The sequence below is a fragment of the Ursus americanus genome, chromosome 36, assembly GCF_024610735.1.
Source record: "Ursus americanus isolate L20-20 chromosome 36, mUrsAme1.1.p, whole genome shotgun sequence".
In the NCBI taxonomy this organism is placed as follows: Eukaryota; Metazoa; Chordata; class Mammalia; order Carnivora; family Ursidae; genus Ursus; species Ursus americanus.
This window is the reverse complement of record NC_142162.1, coordinates 10,462,214-10,486,106: the sequence shown is the minus strand read 5'-3', so window position 1 is coordinate 10,486,106 and position 23,893 is coordinate 10,462,214. Positions and strand designations below refer to the sequence as shown.

General features: G+C 35.8%; 2 protein-coding genes across 11 annotated transcripts in view; one reads left to right on the top strand and one right to left on the bottom strand.

Annotated features, from left to right (window-relative positions):
• Window positions 1–21,612, top strand: part of CCPG1 (cell cycle progression 1) — a 38,516-nt gene extending 16,904 nt beyond the window's left edge. For 2 of the 6 annotated variants that reach the window (XM_087859223.1, XM_087859224.1), the window contains 10 exons: window positions 533–601; window positions 2,781–2,901; window positions 4,487–4,563; window positions 5,384–5,585; window positions 7,568–7,663; window positions 9,450–9,701; window positions 10,792–10,815; window positions 13,944–14,065; window positions 16,711–18,116; window positions 20,437–21,612. In XM_087859223.1, the coding sequence (XP_087715349.1) occupies window positions 542–601; window positions 2,781–2,901; window positions 4,487–4,563; window positions 5,384–5,585; window positions 7,568–7,663; window positions 9,450–9,701; window positions 10,792–10,815; window positions 13,944–14,065; window positions 16,711–18,116; window positions 20,437–20,626 (2,550 nt within the window). In that variant the 5' untranslated portion in view covers window positions 533–541 and the 3' untranslated portion in view covers window positions 20,627–21,612. The remainder of the gene's footprint in view (window positions 1–532; window positions 602–2,780; window positions 2,902–4,486; window positions 4,564–5,383; window positions 5,586–7,567; window positions 7,664–9,449; window positions 9,702–10,791; window positions 10,816–13,943; window positions 14,066–16,710; window positions 18,117–20,436) is intronic. The other 4 variants (XM_087859225.1, XM_087859226.1, XM_045812082.2 and 1 more) reach the window with 4 other exon arrangements.
• PIGB (phosphatidylinositol glycan anchor biosynthesis class B) overlaps window positions 21,194–23,893 on the bottom strand; it is a 33,398-nt gene continuing 30,698 nt past the window's right edge. For all 5 annotated transcript variants that reach the window (XM_087859227.1, XM_087859229.1, XM_087859228.1 and 2 more), the window contains 2 exons: window positions 22,082–22,262; window positions 21,194–21,566 (listed from right to left, as the gene is read on the bottom strand). In XM_087859227.1, coding sequence (XP_087715353.1) covers window positions 21,429–21,566; window positions 22,082–22,262 — 319 coding nt within the window. In that variant the 3' untranslated portion in view covers window positions 21,194–21,428. The remainder of the gene's footprint in view (window positions 21,567–22,081; window positions 22,263–23,893) is intronic.

Sequence of the window (23,893 nt, the reverse complement as noted above, 5' to 3'; positions counted from 1 at the left end):
AGTGACCACAAATTTCTAACCATTTCTGGTCTTTTCCCCCCTATTTTAATTCAGCTGAAGTATTGCTGACACTGTTATTTTCATAAAAAACTGTGATCATATTTCTTCCCTGCTTGAAAAATCTCAGTTGCTTCATGTTGCCAACACAATAGACTTCATTTTGCTTGGCCTGGGAGCTCTTCCACTCCCCTATTTGGTCTCTCAACCCTTGATTTATCGACACGGTCAAATTGGCTTCTCCTTTCCCTTTAGTTCTGCTTGGCCAAATCCTACCTTTTCTTTCAGACTCAGCTTCTTTATTCCTACGGTATGACTGTACTATTCTAGCTCAGGAGGATGTCTTAAAAGTTTGGTTGTGTCTGTTCATACAGGTGTGCAGTTATATGTCCTGTATGATAACTCTATGGATGGCTTGTCTCAGTTTCACCTGGAAGGCAGGCAGTAAGCCACTTTTCATATTTGGGCACAGATAGTGCTTCCTATAGAATTTTTAAAAATATACCCACATGACAATATGTTTTTGTATTTGTAGACCTGAAAAATGTCTGAAAATTCCAGTGACAGTGATTCATCTTGTGGCTGGACTGTCATCAATCATGAGGTATGCTATTTAATACTTTTTATAAGGCTGTTTGTAATACTACAGTGTATCACCTGGGTTTTTTGAAGGCCATTATTTTTCTGCATTGAAGCCTGAGGTTCCATTGTCTATAGCTTGGACATTTTCCCACCCACATTAAACTTCGCTGCTGAAAACTTCATGAACCAGTGTCTTCTGCATTATTGTTTGTTGCTTTTCTCAGCTTTGAGACACTGAGAGTTGATTATTGTTTAGGCCCTGTACTTTTATCTACATTCTCATAGAATCTTAAACAACCTCTGTGGTATAGATTGTTTTCATTCTCATTTCATAGTTGAGAAAACTAGAGCTTAAAGTAATTTGCCCAAGATTATGTAACTAGAAAATATCAGAGCCTGCATTTAGACAGACCAGAAAGGAGCATGGGGGAACATGTATTCTACTTTGGATATGTTATGCTACATTATATTACTAACAGAACTTGGTTGAAAAAGAATTATGGCTTGAACACTTTCAGACAATGAGTTTTATTAAAGAAGCATGATGTTACATGACTGGTATATAATAAGCATTAATTTATTTTCCACACTGGTAATATATATTCATTGTAGAAAAATCATAAAAATACTGATGAATAGAAGCAATAAGTTAAAAATCATCTATATCTATTTAAAGTTTTAATGGATTTATCTATAGTTTTCCTATTTGTTTTTAGGATCTCTTAAGCCTTGACTTATTTTCCTTGATTAAGTGGTAATTTTTAGAATTACTTTGATAATATAAGATTTAGACAGTTGGTTACTCATGTCTTCTTAAAATCAACATTAACCAACTTTTTTTTTTCTGCAATAAAATTTGAAAATTTAATAGCAGCTGGACCAATTGAGATTGGGGTGGTTTCTTTTTTCTTTTCTTTAATAAGTGATTTTTCTATTTTTAACCTGTTTTCTACAAAGCGTAGATCAACTCCCATAGCGGTAACTTCTCCTTCAAGGATAATTAACAGTATAGGAGCAAGGAAGCTGTGGGAGTCTTACTTGTGATTCTGCAGTGTGAAGCAAGACAATAAACCTCTTTGGCACTTAGCCAAGTGTGTCATTAGGGTATTTGGTGTTAGAGATATCGTGTCATAGAGTAGATCATATTTGTGTTTTTATCCCTCTTCCCTCCCTATCTAGCTTTCAGGTTCTACTGCTAGTGTCTTTTCCTTTCTCATTGCCACCATTCTGTTTTAGGCCAGCACTGGCTTCCCCTGTAGTCCCCAATTCAGCCCTAACCTTGCCTGTTTCTCTGATTTTCCTGCCACTTTAGGCAACCCCAGAGTCTTAACATTCAGAGTTCTCTTTAGGATTCAACTCAAAACCTACTCCTTTGATGAATTCTTTTAATTTTTGCTGTTTTGACTTACGTATATTAGGAGAACTTAGACCTTTTGATTTCATGGGTCAGTGAACTACATGAAAGATTGGGAGAGGGGCATGGGGACAAGCAGGAAGAGCTTAGTGACTAACTTTATTTTGCTAAATAAAATACAAGGAGGCAAAACTGTAAGATCCGCTGTTTCCTTACACAGAAGATGGCCTGACATCAAAGTAGGAAGGACAGCCTTGGAAGAATAAAGAATACTCTAAAAATTTTATAGGGAAAGTTTGCTCCATTAATCTTATAGGTTCATTTTAATCCTTGCCCTTAGGCTTTTTTGGTTCTACATTGTCATAGTAAATAGTTATTCACATGTGGAAATTTCTACATTGTCATAGTTACTCACATGTGGAAATTTCTCTGAATAGGCTGTAAATTTGAATTTCGGATTTGAATTTTGTATACCTCATAACACATAGTAAAGTACCTTGCATTGTACCTTCATAAATGTTGAGTAGAAGTAAAATAATAGAAATAAGTTCAGTTTAAAAACGTATCCTCTGGGATCAAATGCATTGCTCAGGCTCATAAAATAGAGTAGCGTGTTTGACTTTTGGCTGACTTCTCTTAGAATCTAAGCCTGTGATTCCATTCTGCCATTTCACTGCCATAGGCCTTCATGGACTCAATCGAATAAAAAGTAGTCAGACTAGATCCTGCTCCCTTCGGAGTATGGCGGCATCTAAGACTTTGACCAGTGGAAGTATCTATCTACATGTAGTCATATCCAGCTTCGAGCAGCTGACAGACATACAATTGATGATCGCTTTTTCCATAGGGGTCTGATATAGAGATGGTGAATTCTGAACATGGCACAGCCAGTGACGGCTGTGAGCTCGCTCCAGAATGTACATCTTTGGAGCAAGAGGAGCTACAAGTATTGCAGTCAGAGCAGGGAGGTAAGATATTAAAACGAGTCTGATTTTTTTTTTTTTTTAAATAATAGCATGTGTGAATGACAGTGTGACTGTTGCCTTTTTTCTAGCTGGGCAGCCTTTCTAGCTAATCTACATGATGGTGTCACTGAATGACTGGAATCTTAGTGTGGGTTAGGTCGTGGTACCAACCTGCCCAGGGGCTTGCTTATTTGCAGCTGTAGCATATATTTGGGCCTCCATGTAACTCCTTCATACTACAAGTGTAACCACTAACTAAATACTACTAATCTTGATTAAGGCTAGTGATGTACAAAATAATTAATCGTAAGGGATTTACCAAACTCAGCTTCTCTAGTTATCATCACCCGTCAAATTACTTTTGGTTAGAGGTGGTAAAAGGCATTTAACTGCTGTACTCTTGATTTTTCAATTACTTCTTAAACCTTTTAGAAAACTGCATTAAAATGTAAATAGAACATTTCCTCAGGACGATAAAGTGGTGTGTCATGGCTAGAAATAGGATAGATTATACCTGTTAATCTTGTTTTTAGCCTGTGTATTGATTACTCTCTTTTGAAGTGATTCTCATCTTTGATAGGTCAGAGATCTCCTTGAGATCTGAAAGCTGTGGATGGTTTCTCCCAAGAAATGCACATACTCACAGATGTGAAAGTACTTCCAGACTTCCTTGGGAGTCCTTGAACCCAAGTCCACCTTTGTTGAAGAGTCTTAATTTCAGATTGATACGCTGTTAGGGGCTTTGTAACACATACAAATGGGGTTGTTTTTCTTTTTTTTCTCCTGTTTTTTTTTGAGGGGCTAAATTATATGAGATACATATTCATGACAGAAAAAAACAATGAGCAAAAAAAATTTTAAGTCACCTTTTATTCTTTTTACCTGGCGATAACTGCTGTTAACATTTGCTATGTGTTCTTTGCTATGTATAATATTTATGTGTTTATCATATTGTTTTAATATTTTTAACTTCAGTTAATTTTATAGCCTTTCATTAAAAATGTAATTTTATGAGCTCTAGTTTTTTTAATACATTTTTTTCTTTGAGGAGTTTCTGATAAAATATATCTGCTATAGTGACATTATCTTGTTTTTCTGTGTCCTTTTGAATCCTTGTTGTTTATAGTCCTTTTTATTGCAAAGAATTCATAATTTGAAGCTATAGTTTTGATTCTTGTGTTACCAGGCATTGACAGTCATTAGAATAATGCTGCTTTTAGGAGTTCAGGAAATATACCATCAGATGTCTGAAAATTGGTTTTCTGTATTAACAAGGCTTTTACAGACACCCTGGATTTAGTACTTTGGTATTGTAAAGTAGAGATTATGTTTACTTAGAGATTTATATTGTTTTTTTAGTAGATGTTAAATGAATTCAGTATCTTAGATTATCCTCTGACAATTTCAAATAATTTTATTTGAAATACAGAGATCTTTTTAGCAATGGTAGAATGTTATTGTTATGTGACATTTAATTAAATCCACTTTAGAAAATTAGGACTAGATTTTATGTACTCAGATTATAGTCTGTGGAGTACAAAAACTCAATTAAGTGTAATTGACTGAATTGATCTTTGCTTTATATCAGAGAGTAGCCAGAATGGCACAGTGTTAATGGGAGAAACTGCTTATCCAGCTTTGGAGGAAACGAAGTCAGCACTTGAGGTAAACTTGTGTTGTACTCTATGGATATATGATAAGAATATTCCTTAGTGAATACTGAAGAATAATTAAAGTTTCCATTTCTAGTTGTGCATTCTTTTCCTCTTTGAATTATAAACGGTATTTATTAAAAATTTTGAGATTCCACAGATTGGTCACTTTTATGATTAAAGTTAGTTTCTGTCTTATAAACTCTTAAGTGAGATGTCTTCTAATTTATCAAAGTAATTACAAAAGTAATTTCTATTCATTTACCCTCTAATAAAATTTTTTTTGGAAATAGTTTGCATTCTTGAATTATATTGAGACATTAAGTTATTAGGGTTTATCTAAAAAGGAAGATTCATTTTTAAATTTGAGAACAAACTAAATCTTGTTTTTTGATGTTTTATTTGACTTCTGGATAAAACTAGATTAAATGATTTTTACATGGTGTAGCTATTGAAGTTTATTACACATATAACCAGGGAAATTTGTAATCAATCTTATGGGCTTCCTGACTAGAGTTATGCTCCAATAAACCCATGTAATTAGTGAGAAATGAATCCTCTCTTTTCTGTTGTCCTTGGTTTTAAAGGTGGGCTTGTCAGCTTGGCAACAATGATTAGGCAGCAGTTTGATCTAATTCTTAGAATCGCCAAGGGGTTTGATGGTGGTGTCGAAGTAAAAGATGAGCCTGCTATTGTAATCTTTGTCTTTTGGGCGGGACTCCTGTCTTTTAGTTTCTGCCCAGATTACCGTAAGTACTGTTGTATACTTTGAGCTTCATAGAAAATATCAGGCTCTAATTGTTAAACTTACTGTCTTTAAAATTATTCCTCAGAGAGAAGAAGAAAAGTCATCTGAAGACAATGTCTATTTTGGAACTGTCAGTGATGATTCTGATATTGTTACCCTTGAGCCACCTAAGTTAGAAGAAATTGGAAATCCAGAAGCTCTGATTGTTGAAGAAGCACACAGTCCGGAAGACTTTAACATGGGCTCTTCTTCCAGCAGCCAGTATACCTTCTGTCAGCCAGAAACTGGTAAGAGCTATGTAAAGAATACACTGATAGAGACTTCAGGTCTCCTATGACCACATTTTATATAATGGCCAAGTTTTTAATGTAGTTGAGATTTTTTGTAAAATCTCCTGTTTTATCTAGTGCTTTCTTAGACTGTAGGTCCAGAGCCGAATTGCTGTAACAATAAATACCATTTTTTATTAAGTAAAAGATGAAAAAACCTATCTTCAAGGAGATTTGTTATTACCTGAAACACTTCAAAACGCGTTTGACATATTTTAGTTATTTAGGGGTGGAAGATTGAGCCATCACAACTAAAAACAGGAGAAAGTTATGATTTCTACTTACAGTGGCACAAATTTTCTATTCTAGAAATTGTGAAAGAAGGTTCTTAATGAAGTCTGTTAGATCCTTTCAGTTATTAACCATTTAACAAACATTTATCGAGTGCCACTTCCGTTCTAACTAGAGTTCACAGAGCTGGCAGTACAGCAGCATCCCCAAGCCCCTGACCTTTGTATCTTTCCTTTTAGATTGAGGTAAGAACGGGTGCCTATTTTAAGTCACATTATTAATGCACTTAATGCCTACTGTTCAGACAATGATTTGGAGGTTAAAATGTGAGTTCCTGAGTTAATGCCTTTCTATATTTTTTTGGCTCAGCTTGAGGGATGTATATAATATCTTTCAAGATGGACATAAATATTTAGACACAAAGTTACTGGGAAATAAAAGAAACAAAGCTATAATTAACTCACAGTTATTAACCAACACTTGTAACTCAAGGATAAATTGAGAGAAAGACAAGTTGGACCACTGCTAGTGATTCCAAAATTTCCTAATATGATGCAGAAATAAGGATGTGTTTATTTCAGGTCATTTTCTTAGAGTTTACCATTCTTTAATAATCACATTTGCCAGAATCAGACAATGGAATTTCTGTTATTCCATTTCAAGCTAATAAAATGTCAAGTAGAGATTTTTAGCTATCTCATTGAATGGCAAGTTATTTTCAATTAGTATATCAGTTTGCCTATGAGCAAGAGTTTAAAAACACTTTATTCAAATATTTGAATACTCATCTGGCATTCTTAGTGGCCAGCCTTTGCCAGAATGGTGTACAAAGACAAATGAATTGACTTCAGAAACTTTTTTTGTTCATCAAATTTTATTTTATTTGTTTAAATCCAGGATTTGTGTGTATTCAAGTCTTCTTTTTTTCCTTCTTTTCTTTATTTTCTTGGAAGACTATAGATGCTAGTTTAATTTGAGAATATTCATGGGCCAGAAAAAGTAGTCACACTGAAGCAAGAGTATTGCAGAAGGGTTCAAGCAGACATTTAAGAACTTGATCGTACACACTTAATTTTTTCAGGAACTTGGGCACTTCAAAGGACATTATTCTGGTTTTTATCTCCTTTCTGAACTTGGACTCCTTGGAAATTTTATAGTTTCAGCTGAGAGAAATATTTTTACTAGGAGTATTTTTATCCATTGCTATCTCTCCTGAAGGAATGAATTATTTCAGTAAAGAAAGTGTTATATAAAATAATTTTAAGAAATGACACTTTGGATTATGTTGAAAATACTATATATAAATCAATTGCCAACAGCCTCATCTCCTGTTTTTTTGGTTTGTTAATCCCCTACTACCCATTGCCTGGTTATTTTGATTTTTCCTTTCCCTTCTTCTCCATCTCTGTAGGATTTCAAGTTTTTTCTTCTCAATTAGATTCTCGTGGCAATGTACTTTCTGTTCATTTAAGATACTACCCAGTGCCCCCACTGGACTCTCCCCCAAGAAAGCAAAGTTGGTAGTTGTAGAAAAGTTTGTATTGCTTATATATATATATATTTTTTTTAAAGGCATGATTGTTCAGTTTTGATGGAGCATAAATGACAATGTTGGGTGATAATTAAATAAGTATTTTCAATTCTCTTTTTCCTTTTTAGTCTTTATGATAAAGCTTTATACATCTTTTTTTCCTGTTTATTCACAAAAGAAAGGTGGTGGGAGAAGCTGTGGAAGATTCCTGAGTGCATAAGGGGATGGGATGATCAGCTGAAACACCATGTTCCTAGCCAACTCGCTTTCCAAGGTGGTGTGACTAAATCTGATCAGCTTTTCTAGAGCTGAGTGTGCCTAGTCACATTTACGATTTACTTAGTGCTTAAAGATAACTGTTGTCATCTGTGATACTCTAAACAGGTGTTCAAATTGATCTTGTAATAAAGCTGGCTAAGCTTCTTGCATGCCTTTGCATTGCCTGTGTCTTGGACTATGGGCCAAATTAAGCTTTGAAAGAAATTTAAAAATCAAAATATTTGAGCTATCGGATGTATGGGTTAAAAAAGATGGAAGCAATTAGATAAGGATATGAATTTATTAATATGGATTAGGCTGGCTTGTTTACTTAGAATCTATAATGAAGGCAATATGCCAACGTAGAATTAAATTTATTTAAGGGATTTGACAAATGGTTTGTTTTTACATTTATCCGTCTTAATACTGTCAGAAAGTCTGACTTAAATACTCCAGCCATGATCTTGAATGCCTTTGTATCATGTAATGCTTTGTTTAAGTCTTCCTTTCTTTCTCTTTGTCCAAGAAATGTAACCTCACAGCTGAGGCGACGGCATCTGGGAAAAACTAGTGATCAAGAATAACCAGATAATCATGATGGGCATAAGGGTCATGACCAAAAGATCTCTCAGTGGCATCTGTATCACTAAATATTAGGAATATTCATTCATTCAGTAGTTCTCTTTTTGTCTTTGTGTTTGTCGTTGTCGGTGTGAAAGTTAACCAAATCCTCTGTGACCCATCTTTACAAAGCACTGCCTAACCCGCTCACCAGCTTTCCTGTGGCATGGATATCCTGTCTTCTGAAGAGCTGTTTTGCTTTTTTGAAGCATGAATGTTTGTTGTTTGGAGCTCTTTGTATCAAATTGAGGTCCACATTTTATCCTTACTTTGGGGCTTTTTTTTTTTTTTCCTTCTAACTGGCCTGTGGAAATGATTACCGAGCCATCTAACTTCTGTGTCAACATGTAGCTTATTGATTGATGGAACAGTGTTAACAAGTTCTACGTTTGAAAAAACCGAAGGTGATTTTTTTAGTGGATGTATTACCAGGACTTGAGATTTCTTACGGATTTTTTTGTTGTTGTTCTTTACTGTTCTTTTCATGAAGAAGCAGCACCAGACTAGTCCTTAATATCGGAGATAGCTGTTGTGTCACTTCCTCATGCTGACATATTTACTAGAGGGTAAAATTAATAACCTTCTAGTAAGAGTGGCAGTCGAAGGGAAGGGCTCATCTGACTTCTGGAAACCTGGTTTAAACTGTAGTGCCTTGAACGTTGATTGTGGACTCAAGGATGGAAATGAAACTAGGGTCCAGATACACCCACGAAAACTTTTGGTAGTTATTGTACTTTGTAAGTTACAGGAACTGTTCGTATACCTCCCTGTGTTCCTTAAACAGTTGAGCTTAGACTACCTCTACTTGAAATCAAAGAGGGTTTTTTCTTTCAGAAACAGTATCTATTTATGGCTCTAATAGCAAAGACATTTAATAGGCTATGGGAATGACTGACTATTCTAATAGTGTAAACTATAAGAGAAGTTAAAAAAATAAAACCAGATAGACCCTCAAAGGCACAGAATATGATTAATAGATTCTTATGTATCACAGTTGAAATCTTTTATGTTTCGGCTTTGTGTTGATAAACTTGAAAACTTGAGTTTCTGTTTGTGTTGTTTTTGGTTTTGGCCGTCTTATGTAAAAGGGCATGTAGGGATGGCATTGATTATTCTAAATCATATTTATTGGAAAAGCTATTCTAAAATTCTTAATATTTACATTTTTCTTTTTAAAATAGTATTTTCATCCCAGCCTAGCGACGATGAATCAAGTAGTGATGAAACCAGTCATCAGCCCAGTCCTGCTTTTAGACGCCGCCGTGCTAGGAAGAAGACTGTTTCTAGTTCAGAATCTGAGGAACGGCTGCTCCCCGAACAAGAAGCTGAGCCCTCTAAGGAGCTGTGTAAACGCCAGTTCAGCAGTGGTCTCAATAAGTGTGTTATACTAGCTTTAGTGATTGCAATTAGCATGGGATTTGGACATTTCTATGGTAAGTATTTGGAAATTTGTTACACTTAAACAGATGGCATGTATGGGCACTTGCTAAGAGAGGAATTCTGGGATCTGTTTTCAGTGTCATCATTAAATACGTGACCTTGGAAAGCTTGCAATCTGTTTGAGCCTCAGGTTTCTGATTTGGAAAATGGGGATAGTACTTGCAAAGCTGTTTTCACCTACGTTAGGTGGTATTTATTTAAGACATGTAGGGATTTTTAGCATGCGTGTTTATTTTTTTTTTAAAGATTTTATTTATTTGAGAGAGCGAGAGAGCACGAGTGAGAGAGCACAAGTGGCAGGGAGGGGCAGAGGGAGAGGGAGAAGCAGGCTTCCCTCTGAGCAGGGAGCCCAGTGCCAGGACCCCAAGATCATGACCTGAGCTGAAGGCAGACGCTAACCAACTGAGCCGCCCTAATGCTGAGCCTTTAAAAGTGTCCTGGGTGAAAAGAGGAAGGAATTCCATGTGGTATAATTTTTCACTGGGAAGCCTAACCATTGAGTCTTATTTATAACATGTCTGTTTGTACAAAGATGAGACTGTTTGAGAACTGAACGTTTCACACTCATTCACACACTCTGTATTAGAATTTTGAAAAAAATCACTTTAAACAAATGTTTTAGATCTTGTCAGCTTTACAGATTTCAGTTTTCCATACATGAAGTACTTCTAGGTTTTTTGCTCATATGATCCACAATTTAACTTCTGGAATATTCCCATTTTGTTCCTTTCAACAGTGTCTGCCTTATGCAAAAATTGAAGAGTTACATGTACCCTTTGTTAATTTGTGGAAAAGATACATTAAAAACATACATAGTGTATGTTAGAATAAACTTAATCAATACTTGTTAAGTCAGAGTCAGTAAAATGGGTTTCTTCTTGTCTAACTTTATATTGATAAATATAAGTATTTAGACTTCTGGTGGATGCTTGCTTGAATTTAATACTGAGATACTATAATTTGTATCCTCCCCTGAAATTTATTGTAAGAGATTTGACTTGAAATAATATGATTACTTTTGCTTATTATCTAGCTGGAACAAATGTATGAATGTATTTTTGAGAATGATCTTTTTCCCCACAGGTAAACATGGAGGTAACAAAGAAGGTCTCATCTTAATCTTTTTTTCTTACTAAAAAATTTGGACAGTGATTTAATGTTAATCCAGATTGCATTGAAACCCCACCATTTGCATGACCTTTTAAGTATTTTGTAGAAAGAACAATGTAGAGAGGAGTGCTTTCAAAATTGAGAAATTGCTGCTCTGTTAAAGATTTTGGTTACTTGTAAAATTTACTTTAATGATGATATCTAATAAAACACTTTCCTATACTTTTTAAAATTATCTTTTCAGAATATGAAAAGTATGGGTAATATGAAATAGTTTTGCATGGTGATGAGATTGGCTCAGTGAGCATATAAAAACCGTTAGTTTTTCAAGGTCACTGTTTAAAGGACATCACGTTTTTTCTTAATTCTGGCACTGGTCTCAACACTTCAGGAACTTCTTTGAGTTGATTTCAGAGCCAGTTTGAATTTCTCATGCACTGTGAAGCTAGGTGTTGCGTACTCCATAATCAATCGTTTGCTTACAAATTATTTAACAAACATACTATTTAAGTGAATTACTTAGAGCATTCACCAGCCTCAGCTCTTTATAAATTTGGAGAATCAGATCTATCCCAGAAGGAAGGGAAAACCAGCAGGATTGAGGATAGTAAAACAGTACACTGCAGGTATTTCGTACTGCTCAGGTTCTGAAAGTGCTTACAAAAGTTAAAAAAAGAAAATTTTCACGTATGAAGCACCTGTCTTCCTTATGCTTTCTTTACATTGTAAGCTATCCGTATTCTAAATCAGCAGTGGAGTTCAGTTCATTTGATTTTCTCGTGGAGTTACCTTAAGCATTGATAGGACTACCTTGCTCTTCAGACACTGTAGCAGAATATAGCTAGGTGCTAAGTTATGTAGCACAGAAAAGAATTATAGCTCAAAAGCTGTACTTACTGAGTCATCCTGGAGGTGGTAGGTTTTGGGTGGGGTCTGGTCTTACGCTTATGGTAGGCAGAAGGAAAGTGGAACATTCCAGCAATGGAGAACCTGACAACCTGAAAGTAAACTTTGCTGGGTTTGGGAGCAAGGAGAAGACTGACTGGACTACAGCAGAGTAGATAAATTAGAAATAGTGGAGTAAAACATTGGCATACGTGGGCCGGTGTTATGTTGTAAAACATCTTGGAATCTGGGTAAGAGTTTGATCTGTAGAGTGACCTCATGCTAATTTTAGAGGAAAAGTGCAGGGAGGCATATGGTATGGGAAAAATTAAGATCGTCATTTAAGAGGGTTTGTAATCCTGATATTTGGTGATCAGGGCCTTGACAATTATAGTGAAGGTGGGGATGGAGAGAAGGTGAGTGAAATAAGGGACACTGAAGTAATAGTGAAAAATACAACTTTGAGCCAGGATACTTGTGATATTGGTTTATTTTTTAAATTCCAAGAAGTGTGCTAGTTGCTTTATTTTTGGAATTGGGGTGTTTCTATGAAAGTTTTTGCTAGGTGATAAATAGATGGTGAGCACACTTTGGTTTGTTTTTATCCAACTTTATTCTAGAGTAGTTTAGGGAAGGTGTTAAGGTTAGATTTTTTTTTTTCATGAAGACTCCCCCCAAATTGTGCCCAGCAGGCAGCTGGGGTATTATTTGTAAGCTCTGGTAAGATTGGACTCAGAAGAGAAATCTTACAGCACTGATAGCAAAAACTGGGTTTTTATGATTAAGATACGTAGCTCTGTAGACATGACAAGGCCAAAGATTGTACCTTGGGTGGTAACACTTTATACTTAGGCGGCTAAAGATATAGGAAAAAAAAAAACAAAACAACCCAGTAGTTACTAGATAAATAAAGGCCACATGAAGACAGTTGTCCAGCATATGTTATGTGATAGTACTGCAAATTCAGACCTTAACGCATAGTTTTAGGTTATGTTCCAGGGGGCGAAGGAATTCATCCTGTCAGCAGTTTGAAAAGAAAGAGTTTTTCTGTTATTCTGGGAACTACAAATGAATCTTCAACATTAAAAAAAAAATCTGAGATTCTTTTGAGTAATATTGAGACAAATTGGCCATGCTTTTCTAAATTGGAAAATTGAAAGAGAGGAAGTGAAACTTAACAGAATATCATAGCTAGTAATGGTTGTTTGTAATTTGGCAAAAGTTTTCTTAGTGTTTTTCAAGATTATTGAAGAAATTGAAAGCTAATTTTTTTTAGCAGTAGGGTTAGAAATAGTAAACTATCATTACATCTTTTCATTACAAAATCCTGTGATATCTGTATAATAATAGTATGCCACTTGGTAGATGTTACGGTCAAGCTTTCCAAATGCCTTTTGCCTTATTTTTGAATCAGTGTTTTTTTCTCTCTCATGCATGAGGCGTGCAGCAGCATGTGAACAGCATGTCTTGGCAAATTAACATTTTGGTTTTTAGGGTGAAAATATAGAGCATGCTAGTTGGTTTAAGACTTCCTGCTGCAGGGATGGGGATGGCGGTACTCTGGTACAGACCTAGCTAATGCAGAACTCTTCAACGATTTGGCTCTGAGAATGGCGGGTAATCACAGCCAGTTATTTTCCTTGCTGTACTTTTTGGGCTGTGTTACATCATTTACTAGGCAAAATGTAGTGAGAAAAAATAGACATTTTTATTTTTCCTTATTGACTTACATCCTGTGAATAGATTGCATGGTTTGTTTTTTTTCCCTGTTGAAGACAACACTTTATGTCCCTCACCAGTCTCTCAAAACAACAAACCTGAGTGCCCTCGATATAGTAAGATTAAAACATTATATAGGCTTTTTTTTTTTTTAAGGGTAAGTGTGGGCTGGCTTGTTTTAGTCAGAAGGATAGTGAACTGCTTACATGTCCCTGGGTGTATGCTAATAAAAAAAATAGATTGACCTACTTGGACTGATTTATATTAACATCCGTCCAGCACCATTTGATGAATGACACCATGAGATTTTACTTATTCTTTTGTTTATATAATCAGAGTTTTTATAGAACTTGAAGTGCTGCCGTTGAAGAAAATGATCCTGTCCAGGTTAATTAATTAAATATATACAGATTAAATGTTTTATTATATGTTTTAAAATATCGGTCATCATAACATTTCTGTTACATATATATGTGTGTGTATCTACGTATATGTCCCTAATAAAAATTTTCATTTTTCAGGCACAATTCAGATTCAGAAGCGTCAACAGTTAGTCAGAAAGATACATGAAGATGAATTGAATGATATGAAGGATTATCTTTCCCAATGTCAACAGGAACAAGAATCTTTTATAGATTATAAGGTATGTACTAACAGACTTTATAAGAAAGAATTGTTAGCCAATAATTATTGGGCTTTTCAGATACAAGTACAAAGCAGATCAGTGATTCAGTAATAATATTATAATAATTGTTGATTACTTACTGTGTCCTAGTCACTGCTCTGAGTACCTCACATACAGTATTTCTCTTACTGCTCCCCATAGCCCTGTGAATTAAGCAAGTATTAGCTTCGTTTCATAGATGGGAAAGAGGTTCAAAAAAATTAACTTTTCCAAGGCTAGCAATTGGCAAAGCTAAATTTATCTGATTTCAAAAATTTTATTTCTAATTACTATAATTAACGTTTTTAATTAATAATATTTATAGAAAACATTGTTACTAACATTATTTTTACAGAACTAGGTAAATATTTTCAGTCAGTGAGAAAGGAGACTTTGTAGCTTCTCTCTAAGATCTTCCCTTGATCAAGAGAAATAATCAGCCAGTCCTTTTTCTTTGGTTTCTTGTTCAGTCTGGCAGAAGAGAGAGCATGTTATATTTGCCTGCCTAAACTCACCTAACACCGGCAGGACTGTGCTGTCCATTAACCGCTGTGTGGGTTTATGAGGACCAGTGTAATAGCTGGTTCCTCTCTGGTTCTTCATAAGAGGGGTATAGGGCTTGTAGATAAACTCAGGGTAGAAAAGGAAACTGTTCCTCTTTCCTTCCATTCTCCCAAATTTCCCTCACAATTTATGCATCCCTTATTAGGGTTATGATTGTATTTCTTTAGAAGACAAAATCCCACTTGACATCTGGATTAGGTCATTTTTCAGGCAGGGATTCCTGAAGTTTTTGTAAGTAGTGTAGTTTTTCCTACCTTGATCAAAGGATGTTTTAAAAAGAGTAGGCATTTTCTTCTTCACCACCATGGTTTCTGGTTCCATAGAATGATGTTGGCTTTTAGGAGACTGACCCTGCATAGATCTTTACTGAGTCAGTTCTTGCAGGCTTCTTTCCTCTAGCTATTAAATGTGGTTTGGATTTTGAAGGTCTTCATGGGAGACGTGCCCGGGATTTGCTTATGAGGCACTTCAAGATTATGGAGTTTACTGAATGCAGAATATACCCTCCAGTCATTCTGTGGTCCCTTGTGCTTTTGCATTTAAAAATAATGCTACGTTAGTCTGTACTGCTCCATGGTCCACTTCTTTTGGGTACACAAAGCTTGTTTTCTCCCACATATGGAGAGCAGATGAAATGATTATGATGAAATTTTTTAAAAAATTTCTTTGAGAGAGAGACAGTACGGGTGGGGGGGTCAGGGAGGCAAAGGATGAGGGGGAGAGAGAATCCCAAGCGAGGCTCAATCTCAGGATCCTCAGATCGTGACCTGAGCCAAAATCAAGTCGGATGCTAATCGGACTGAGCCACCCAGGCGCCCCTGATTATTGTGAAATTTTAAATTTTAATTTGTTCTTTGAAGACTAATGAACCAGATAATGGACCATCCATTTCAGATAGTTATTTTTCAGGTGGAAATACTTTCATTCTCCAAAGGACATTTTTCTTTTGTTTCTGTATATCTGATTTTTTAGTCTGATTCAAATAGGATAACTATAATGTCTGTGGTAAATTAAGTAAAATATAAGTATCATTTGCTGATTTATATACAAGGTATTTTAACTGACTGGATAATGCTATAACCATTAGCCTACTTAAACATGTTTAATTTCTTGCTGTTTTGGTGAACGTTTATTACTAACATATATGTTGAAAGAGATATTCAAGGCTACTTTGAAATGCAGCAGAATTTTGTAAACCTTACTGAACATGGTTTCCTCTCTTTCAAGGGTGCTGACTTCAGAGTTCACATTGCTAATCTGGTGATAGTCTCTTCAGAAGATTATTTGAAAACTGAGAACTTAGTTATGAATGTTACCAAGATTCAGTCCTCTAAGAAGTGCTGAGAGAACTTGCAGGACTTAGCTGAACTTACTTTGGGATGTTAATTTGCACAGGGTGAAGATCTTTCAGATAGGACTAAAATTATTGAAATGTTTTCCTTTCAGAGTGCAGAGAATATAAATAGAATTTTTTGAATTTTCAAGTCATCTCTAGCTATAGTTTTCCTTTTTATAAAAGAGCATCTCCTTCATCCAAGGGTCAGAGAAGCCTTTAGTTCTGCCTAAATTCTCTTAAGGAGACTTCTCAGGAGAGATTGGAGTTCTGTAGTCAAAAGATAGACTGGTCTCCTTTTCTCCTGACTTGTAATTGGGCCTCTAAACCATTAAGGCTTTTATATGATTATGGTAAATAATCAGTAATCACTAATAAACATTAATCAGAAGTACTCCTAGCTCTATTTTAGAAATCTTACTTGGGATAAACCAGGCTCTAGCTCATTTTTTCCAGTCTTTAAATTCTTCCAGCGTGCTGTGTTATTATTTTGATGTAGTTCCATGCTGTGCATTTTCTTGCATATGAACTTTTATTTTCTGATATATATGTATTGAAATACATATATATATACTCTACCAATATATACACTGCATAAAGGATAGTCTCTGCAGAAATAGATACTAAAAATTTATGCGTATTGGTCACATACGGTTATGTCTTAAAGATTTGAATTGAGCTTTTAAATAAAGCATTTGACATTTTTCTTCTCTTTCAAAAAATATAGTCTTTGAAGGAAAACCTTGCAAGATGTTGGGCACTTACTGAAGAAGAGAAGATGTCCTTTGAAACTCAGAAAAAGAACCTTGATACAGAAAATCAGTATTTAAGACTATCTCTGGAGAAGGAAGAAAAAGCCTTATCTTTATTACAGGAAGAGTTAAGGAAACTAAGAGAACAGATTAGGATATTGGAAGATAAAGGGACAGGTACTGAATTAGTCACAGAAAATCAGAAACTTAAGCAGCGTCTGGAAGAAGAAAAGCTGAAGACACACAGCTTCCATAATCAGAGGGAGGCTCTTTTGGCAGAAGCAGAGATGCTAAGGGGGGAACTGGAGAGAGAACGACTCGTAACCATGGCTTTAAAGGTGGAGCTCCAGCAGCTAAGCTCCAGTGAGTCATACGGCAGCCCAGACTCTCCCAACGTATTGACCGAAAAAAAGGAAATAGACATCTTACGGGAAAGACTCACTGAGCTGGAGCAGAAGCTAACCTTTGAACAGCAGCGTTCTGATTTGTGGGAAAGACTGTATATCGAGGCAAAAGATGAAAATGCAAAACAAGAAACGGATGGAAAAAAGAAAGGGAGCAGAGGAAACCACAGGGCTAAAAATAAGTCAAAGGAAACATTTTTGGGTTCAGTTAAGGAAACATTTGATGCCATGAAGAATTCTACCAAGGAGTTTGTGAGGCATCATAAAGAAAAAATTAAACAGGCTAAAGAAGCTGTGAAAGAAAATCTGAAAAAATTTTCAGACTCAGTTAAATCTACTTTCAGGCATTTCAAAGATACCACCAAGAATATCTTTGATGAAAAGGGCAATAAAAGATTTAGTGCCACAAAAGAAGCAGCAGCTAAAAAACCAACAGTCTTCAGTGAATATTTACACCCGCAGTATAAGGCACGTACACAAAACCAGAATAAAGGCCCTACTATGCAAAGAGAGGGAAGGAAGGAAAAGCCAATTCACTTTGAAGAATTTAGAAAAAATACAAATTCACAGAAATGCAATGCTGAGCATGACTGTAGTGAAAATTATGATTCTTTCAGAAAGTCTTGTTCTGGTGTATTTGAATGTGCTCAACAGGAATCCATTAACCTTTTTAATATGAAAGTGTTGAATCCTGTAAGGATAGATGAATTTAGACAGTTAATTGAAAGGTATTTATTAGAAAAACTGGATAGTTTTCATCATTGGAAAGAACTCGATCAATTCATCAATAAGTTTTTCCTAAATGGTGTCTTTATACATGATCGGAAGCTCTTCACTGACTTTGTTAATGATGTTAAAGATTATCTTAAAGACATGAAGGACTATCAAGTAGATAATGATGGAGTGTTTGAGAAGTTGGATGGATATATATTTAGACACTTCTTTGGTCACACTCTTTCCCCTCCATATGGACCCAGGTCGGTTTACATAGCACCATGTTATTATAATAGTTTTTAACATTTATAGATTGGGTAGCATTTTTATCATTTTAACATTTTGGAATGTTACTATCCATAAGGTACTTTTCGTAAGGAAAAAAAAAGTGCTATTTGTAAAAGTACTTTATTGCCAGAGAATTTAGAATTAATTGTCGAAAGATACAATTTTAAGTTAAGAGCTATTACAAACTAAAAATTTCATATCATCAGTTTGACTTGAGCAAATGGTTTAATTTCTGCCTTAAAAGTTAAGGATATGTAAATCCTGTTTTAGCCTCTCATCTCTCTTCATTCTAGTTTATATGAAAAGATAATCATCTTAAGTGAAATGATTTTTCTTTGGTCTTTTATTTATTTACTCACTTTGGGAGGCTAGGGTGAACAATACAGATTTCACTGAAATCGGAAGAGCTCATATGTAACGATTTGGATTGGCCCACTTATTTGTCTATTCCATTTACCAACTAAATTATGATACTTAGTACACTTATTACACAATTATTGTTCATAGAGGTAGAGGCAAACTTAGAGTAAGGCACAAGTTATAATGTGTGTGCTTTAGATACATAATTTCTAAAAATAACTATCCATTGCTTATCAGCTTCATATCCTGTAACATGAAACTCGCCTAATCTTCAAATGTTAGCTTTATTTTTTAATCTTCGAGTTAGTTATATATATCTTTTTGAATAAATGTAATGTGTCTATAAAATAATGAGACTGATCCTGGTGTCTTTAGTCTTTAAATATCTAGTGCCTAAATGAGCAGAACATTGTGAGGCTACCCTGACAAGACATGAAAAATTCTTGCCATCAAGTTGCTCACAAGCTTTTGGAGATTTAGGTAAATGTAAGAAATGAAATGGAGGTATTGGAGGCACATTGTATATCGTGGCCTCAGCCTGAAGATGTTTGGGAAGGCTTCAGGAGTGAGGTGGTCTTTGAACCGAACTTCTTTAAACTGGTTTTTGAAGGAGAAATGAGAATTTGCTAAGCAGATGAGTAGGACATTCTGTTCCAAGAGAACTTAATTTGCATAGATTTGGAGCTGTGAAGACACACCACTTTAAGGAGGCAAGGTAGTCCTGGGATAAGAAAAGAAAAGGTATGGATCTTTCATGAAGATCTGAAGGACTTCATTTTGTGCTAAAGGACTCGCCTCGTTGCATTTTGGATCACTGGCAGCAGCCTGGAGGGTTGGCTGGAAAGAGTGAAGCTAGAAGCTAGATGTGGTCTTGGAAGAAACACAGACATGAGCTGATGAGTATCTGAACTAGGGTAATAGTAGGAGTGGGAAGGAGACAGCTTTGAATAATATATAGTAAGTAAAATCAGTGGTATTTCTTGTGAAAGAGAAGTAGAAAGTAACAATTCCAGATTTCTGGTTTGGGTCACTAGTTGGATAGTGTCATCACTAAGATAAGGGGTACCAGACATTTTGGGTAAGGGGAATTGGAAATGAGAATTGTGCTTGTAGGTACCTATTGACAGCCAAGTGGAAAGAGTTAGTTGGCCATTAGTTATAGAACTCTTTCTAGCCCAGACTGTGTGTGTGTGTGTGTGTGTGTGTGTGTGTGTGTGTGTGTGTGTGTAGGTCATCTAGGCTGGGGGCATTTTATCCGACTCATGGGGCACACTAACACCTACGGGGTTGTAGAGAAAGGAGGCTGAGAAGAATGCCAAAGTGTAGCAGCAAGAAAATCCAAAGATCATCTCAAGTGAAAGGAATGTATATATGTGTGTCAAATGCTTTAAACATTAAACAAGAGACTGGATTTCCAGGTTGGGGAATTGGGTGGCCATGAACGGCATTAGGGACTATTTCGGGGAGGTAGTGACAGAAGCAGCCTGATCATACGGAGTTTGAGGAAAGTAGTAGATACAGACCTTGTTTATGAACCTTTGCCGTGGCTGTAAGAGAAGAGAAAGAAAAAGAGCCGTTCTTTAGTTTGTAAGAGATATGTACATATTCTAGCTGAAGGATGAGGCCAGTGGGGAGGGACTGATTTTTGAATGAGAGGAGAAATAATGGAAACACATCTCATTATTTTATTGTCACATTTCATTTATCTGTTGAGTATTTCCCCTTTTTTGCCACTGCAGTATATTTGTCTATTTTTTCTGTAGGATAAAAGTGTAATACTGAATCTTTTTGGTATGGTTGTGTTAGGATTCTACTTCAGATTAACATCCTTTTTCAAGAGTGTTCAGATAATAGATTAATGGAGAAAAACATTAAAATTGTTTCTTGTTTAAATTTAACTCTAACATAGATGAAAAATGTGTTTACTGCTTTCAGTCGACCAGATAAAAAGCAACGTATGGTAAATATTGAAAACTCCAGGCATCGAAAACAAGAGCAGAAGCACCCTCAGCCACAACCTTATAAAAGGGAAGGTAAATGGCATAAGTATGGTCGTACTAATGGAAGACACATGGCAAATCTTGAAATAGAATTGGGGCAGTTACCTTTTGACCCTAAATATTGATCATCATGATTAAGTTAAATTAGCAAATGGTAACCGAAACATGGATGCTTTCTACAGTGTTTGGTGTTGAAACTAAAATGAAATTATCAAGATAATGTCTTTCTGTCACTTCTAAGTATCAGTTTGATGACTTTATTGCTCAGAAGCATCAAGCAAAAGCCTACTAACTTGCATTTTCCTTGTAGTTTAGCTTTGCTGAATTTTTTTTGGCACTGGAAATATTCAACTGTAGTTTTATGGAAGCCGGGCATGCAACAGATTTTGTGCATGAAATGAGTCTTCCTTTCAGCGTATGAGCTTAAAGCAAGCTCAGATCATATGACAAAGTGTAATTAACACTGATACTTGTGTTAAATTTTCCGTAGAGCTTGAAAAAAGTACATTGTGATGGAATTTCATCTTTAACATTTTATAATCTTACACTTGCTTCTTGTCTTTTTGTGGGTTCAAGAGCCCGTTGACTTGTGAAGAATTTGCTGCCTTCTTATGAGCTTGCTGACTTGTTCTCTTGTGAAATTTCTTGCACATCTCAATATTGTGGAAGAAACAATAAAACTACACCATGAGGAAAACTAAAGGTCTTTATTTAAAATCTGGTATTTATTTGTATTAATATATTTTATACTTTGTGGTATTTTTCATACATTTCCTCAGTAGTGCTATTTGGTAAAGCAGTTCAGTGGTTTTTTTTGCTAGTTCACGAATCTTACCCAGTGTTTACAGGCATATGTATGCAGCATCTGAATATTTGTGCCCAGCAATGTCTGTTTCTTTAGGAAAGATTTAAACACAGTTCAGAGTTTCATCTTCTGTTGAGTGTTCCTTCTAACTTCCGTTCATAGACATATATGTGACTTCCAGTTCGACCTTCTGGCAAGTGAGTGTGGAAGAACACAGCAGTCCTCTCATAGTTGCTTGAAATTAGGAAAGCACTTATTTCCTAGAAGTAAATAAATGTTTAAGTAAATAAAGGCTACATTTTCTGAGTACTGTTTCAAGAATTTTAGAATGACCTGATTTGCGCCTCTACCACTTTTTTCTTAATAAAACTATAGTTTCTTTTTTAATTAATTTTAGAGAAAGAGAGAGAGCACAAGTGGGGGGGGCAGAGGGAGAGAGAATCTCAAGCAGACTCTGCACTGAGCATGGGGCCCAACACGGGGCTCAATCTCATGACTCTGAGATTATGACCTGAGCCGAAACCAAGAACCAGACACTTAGCCAACTGTGCCACCCATGCGCCCCAAAGCAATATAGTTTCTTAATGAAAGAATTAACTCATGGTAAGTAACATATATATCTTGATAGTTATAGAACTGGGATGGATTTTGGCCAGGGAAAAGAACCAGTAACAAAATATGGGGCTTGAAAGGGACCATAAAAAAGTTTTGTCTGTTTACCTGAGTGCTAAACCTGAGGTGAAATAGTGAGTTTTCCCTTTTCATGTTTCCTTACCTCCTCTAAAACGCTGAAGATGATCAAGTGCATAGGCAATGTGGAATCATTGTGAAACTCTTTATCTAGCCAGTTTAAGGGATTCAGATAGAATGTATCTGCTTCATCAAGGTACTGCCTTTTTCCAGTCAGGTCTGGGGGACATTGGAGAAATCTCATTGGAAGTGGGTAGTGGACATGGCTGTGAAGAGAAAGTTATCATAATAGTTACAAGAAGTTAAAAAGGTGAGTTTTCCAGTTACTCTCAAGATCTGTCATGTTCACATAACAAAATGTGAAGTCAGAATCTAAACTGGGTCCCATGAAGGTGAAGAAGCAAGCCTTTCATGTAGTTTTCTCAAAGGCGGACAAGAGGATTCTTACACCCTGTGCCGGTGCAGCAGTAGCATGACCTTCAAGTCCAAACTAAAGCATGAAACTCCATTTCAAGGTGGGATAGTAAGTCAGCCGTGTGGGAGACTCTATTCTCCAACATGAGTATGCTTTTCCAGGAATGGAAGGGGCCTTTGGGATGAAGTGGGTGACTCGTTAATAAGAGTATAATTCCCCATAGGCTTAATTGGCAAGGTAGAAAACTTCATGAACCAGAAAGGGTTCTTGCTCTCTTCCCTTTCTGCTCTGAAAGGGGATGGATCACATCCTTAGATGTTCCTGTGTGTGGGGGGGGTGGTGGTTCACATTTATATAAATAAGATTTAGTAATAGCAACATGCGTTCACTGATTCAAATCCATATTAGTAATGGTTTTATTGTGGCATAGAATAGACTGCATGTAAAAAAGATGGATTGATGAATTATGACAACTTAAGCCAGTTACTTGGGCCCTGCAAAAGCTATGTTTATAACTGCCTAAGGAAAATAAACACGTGTTAGAGGTTTATGTTATCTATGGACTGCATACAAAGTAAATTTACACAAGACCTAACACTTCGTGACTTGTATAATTTAGGAGAGGAAGGTCTTTGCTTCAGGGAGAAAACCAAAACAAGCTGAGAAAAAGCTGTAAGCCTTCTAGCTCAAAGTAGGCATTAGAGATTTTTTTTTTTTTTGCGCTCCATTGTACAGTTTGAAAAATGTAAGATGAGAACCTGGTGAACTACTCAAAGCCTAAGACATCAACCATACAACCATGTATGGAGAGCATCTTGATGCCTCTAGAATTCCTGTTCTCTGCAGTGTTACTGCGAATGTGGGCATGGAGGGAGAGTGAATGTCCCGCTCTCAGCTCTAGTCTTTCCTATATTGTAGGTGAACCTCAACTTGAAGGGATATTTGGGTCTTACATCTAACCTGTGGCTTTTGCTAGGCAGTCCCAACTTTCCAAATTGTATATTAATGATTGTCATTAATGATTCAGTTAAGTATCTTAAAATGATACCAAGCTTTGATATTTAGTTGACTGAATATGCACATGGAAAATTAACTTCAGACTGTTTAAAGCTAGGTTAAGGAGATGTAGAACTATTTGAAGAAAAGCAGTTTGCTTTATCCTTGTACTGTTATCAGGCAATTGGAAGCATAGGACCAAATGGATTTCTTTTTAAATGTCCTGCATAGTTAAGGCAGTTTTAGTGTTGTATTTCTCAGCAATACTTAATTCATGCATCAGAATATCATCTAATTGAATTTCCTAACTTTTATAGGTGAGACAACTAATACAAAGAGAGATTCAAAAAGACTGGTTTAAGACGAGGGCAGCAGCCCAGTAGTAAATCTGGAGTAGAATCCAGTGTTTTGAGATTAATTCAAAATTTTAAAATAGAAGATGTATTACAAAGATTTGTAGTAAGCTCAATGATAATTTCTTTTACT